The sequence below is a fragment of the Athene cunicularia genome (genome assembly GCF_003259725.1).
Source record: "Athene cunicularia isolate RWA chromosome 2 unlocalized genomic scaffold, athCun1 chr2_part1, whole genome shotgun sequence".
Taxonomy (NCBI): domain Eukaryota; kingdom Metazoa; phylum Chordata; class Aves; order Strigiformes; family Strigidae; genus Athene; species Athene cunicularia.
This window is the reverse complement of record NW_020799095.1, coordinates 44592980-44596152: the sequence shown is the minus strand read 5'-3', so window position 1 is coordinate 44596152 and position 3173 is coordinate 44592980. Positions and strand designations below refer to the sequence as shown.

The window sequence follows — 3173 nt, the reverse complement described above, 5'->3', positions numbered from 1 at the left end:
GGGGGCGGCCGGGGACCCTCCGCGCCCGCGGTAGGGCGGCGTTCCCCACTCCACCCCACCCCACGCGGGGAGTGGGCAGCGCCGAGCACCGCCACCTCGCCCGGAGGAGCCCGAGTGCCCCGGAGCCCCCCGGCATGGAGCGCCCGCTCAACCTCAGCTGCTTTGCCGATATGACGCCCAACGCCGGCAACCGGAGTGGGTCCTCCGCCGGGCTGGATGTTGGCCGGGCGCATCTCTCTGTCTTCAGCGTGCTGGTCCTCACCCTGTTGGCCATGCTGGTGGTGGCCACGTTCCTCTGGAACGGGCTGGTCCTGGCCACCATCCTCCGGGTACGCACTTTCCACCGGGTGCCCCACAACCTGGTGGCCTCCATGGCCATCTCTGATGTGATGGTGGCCGCCCTTGTCATGCCCCTCAGCTTGGTGCACGAGTTGTCTGGGCGGCGGTGGCGCCTGGGCCGGTCGCTCTGCCAGGTGTGGATCTCCTTTGATGTACTGTGCTGCACCGCCAGTATCTGGAATGTCACGGCCATCGCCCTCGACCGCTACTGGTCCATCACGCGCCACCTGGAGTACACGCTCCGCGTCCGGCGCCGCATCTCCAACATCATGATTGCCCTCACCTGGGCACTCTCTGCCTTCATCTCCTTGGCCCCGCTGCTCTTTGGCTGGGGAGAGACTTACTCAGAGGACAGTGAGGCATGCCAAGTCAGCCAGGAGCCTTCCTACACCATCTTCTCCACCTTTGGCGCCTTCTACCTGCCCCTCTGTGTGGTGCTCTTTGTGTACTGGAAGATCTACAAGGCCGCCAAGTTTCGAATTGGATCTCGGAAGAGCAACTCCATCACCCCCATTACACCGGAAGCCCTGGAGGTAGGTCAGCTCAGTTGTATTTTGCTCTCGTCAACTGCTGGTAGCAGCCAAGCCCTTGAAGCAGTGGGGGAAACTTAGAGCTAAAGAGTGCAGGCATACAGCATCCCACCAAAGCCCTGTGAATCCCGGCAGCTTTCAAGGGAAAGTTGACTACAAAGCTTTGCAAGCCCAGTGTTTTGACTCCTTCCGAGTCCTCAGCTGTGAGCACGCAAGGTGTAGCTAAAGCAACTTTGGGCCAGATTGTGAGCCTGAGCTCCACGTGGGCGTGCGGTGACTCACAGACGTCCCCCCATGGAATGCTGAATCAGTGCTCACAAGTGTGAGTAAGGGGTCACTGTTCCTCCCGGGGGGAGGCGTCTGGGGGTGTGAATGGATGGGATCCCATCTCCGCTGCAGACGATAACCTGGCAAGCAGCTGTGGCTTTGGGGAGGCTGTGAATTTACCCACACAAGAGACACACGTGCAGAACGTCCTTGTAAATCCTTCCTCATCATGGCTGCATCATGCCAGTTCATCGCAGGCACAGTGACTGCACGCTGGAGGAAGGAAATGTGTACTCATTTTCTTGCCTCTCCTACCAAGGACTCTTAAACTCAATGGGTTCAGAGGAAGCAAGGAGACTTCTGTGCATGACATGTGGGTGTGTGTTTGTGCTACTGATATGCTTGTAAATGGGGAAATAATCTTTCTGAGATCCTGTGTGAGCAATTCCATGTGCCCATATATCACTACGCTCTTTAGTTTCTAGCCTCACTTCAAAATCATCTCCGTTACCCAGAAGAGGTTCATACAACCACTTTCCCCTCAATTAGAGCGTGACGTAGATGGCCTGCGTTTCCCCGTGAGCTCTGGCCATCACTTGCATAGTTTGGTTGGGTACCTGCTGTGTGGGATCAGCTGACTGAGGCACATATGGTGCAACCTGTATTTGTGTTTGGCAGGTAAAAGAAGCTGCCCAGCAGCCACAGATGGTCTTCACTGTCCGTCACGCCACTGTTACGTTCCAGACGGATGGAGACACGTGGAGAGAGCAGAAGGAAAAGAAAGCTGCCCTCATGGTGGGCATCCTTATTGGGGTCTTCGTGCTCTGCTGGATCCCCTTCTTCATCACAGAGCTCATCAACCCCCTCTGCTCGTGCGACATCCCACCCATTTGGAAGAGTATTTTTCTATGGCTAGGCTATTCAAATTCCTTTTTTAATCCACTCATCTACACTGCTTTCAACAAAAACTACAACAATGCCTTCAGGAACATGTTCTTTAGACAACACTGAGCAGAAAAATCTTTCCTGCCTACCCCAGGAATTTCAACTCTCAATGAAGCCTACCAAACTTGTGAGGAAATTCAAAGCCACAGACATAGAGGTGATGCTAAAGATGCATCCCCATGGGTCGTATGTGCCAGCAACAGTCCTGGTTCCTACGCAGACTCTCCATCCCAGCCGCTGTTATTTTTCCTGCAGACAGCATGTGAGGGTTTCTCTGGCCAGCAGTACAGCATTCTTCCCCCAGTTCTCCACTGCCTTCCTCCCGCCTTCCTAGTGATGGTCTGTTTGGTGGCAGAAAATGGTGCAGAGGAGTCTTCTGGCAAAGAGGCATACCTGAAACTCTGATTTGGCCACTACTAGTCTCTCATAGTATTCATCAGTTTTGCCCCATGTGCAGAGCTGGGATACTTTAATGTCAGGAGGTTCTGTGATTATATTTGAAATTAGATATTTTATGGCTTGGTTGAAAAGACTGTTTGCCTTGTCTTTCACCGGTAGAGATTGTTAAGTGTTTGTATTTGGGGAATAAAACCCTCAGTAAGGGTTAAGAGCAGACTCCAAGTACAAAGTCTTTACTCACATGCTTTAGCAAGAATAAATTGTGCTATTTGCTATTGGATTCTGTGTAGCAAGTTTTTGAAAAATATATATTTACTGTGAAAGCTTAATGCATGGTGTAACTTGGAATGAGAGAGAATGCATGGGAAGTCCACCTCTCGTTCTCTGACTGCTATGTATGACCATCTGCCTCAGACCTTTACTTTCAAAAATACCAGCTGTAAATGTCAATCTTTATGTCTGTGTTTCCCTTTCTAAACCATAAGTATATTTTAGGCAGCTGTGGGACAGGTTTCCTGTAGTTGCAGGGGATGCAAGCAGTGTATTTCAAATTGCCTGTCAATGAGGAGCTGTGTTTTACTATTTCTGAGTGCAGTTCAGGCCTTCTTGAAACCAAAGACCCCACTTTGATTCTGTGAGCACTGGATTGCAGGCAAAGGGAAGCTAATGACCAGTGGTGTTTCATTCTGGAAG

General features: G+C 52.0%; 1 protein-coding gene across 1 annotated transcript; it reads left to right on the top strand.

Annotated features, from left to right (window-relative positions):
* The first annotated feature begins 49 nt into the window (after positions 1-49).
* On the top strand, positions 50-2376 carry HTR5A (5-hydroxytryptamine receptor 5A). Its single transcript, XM_026842880.1, has 2 exons — positions 50-872; positions 1815-2376. Exons 1-2 carry the CDS (start codon positions 135-137, stop codon positions 2145-2147), a joined length of 1071 nt encoding a protein of 356 aa, XP_026698681.1. The 5' UTR covers positions 50-134; the 3' UTR covers positions 2148-2376.
* Positions 2377-3173: the final 797 nt, after the last annotated feature.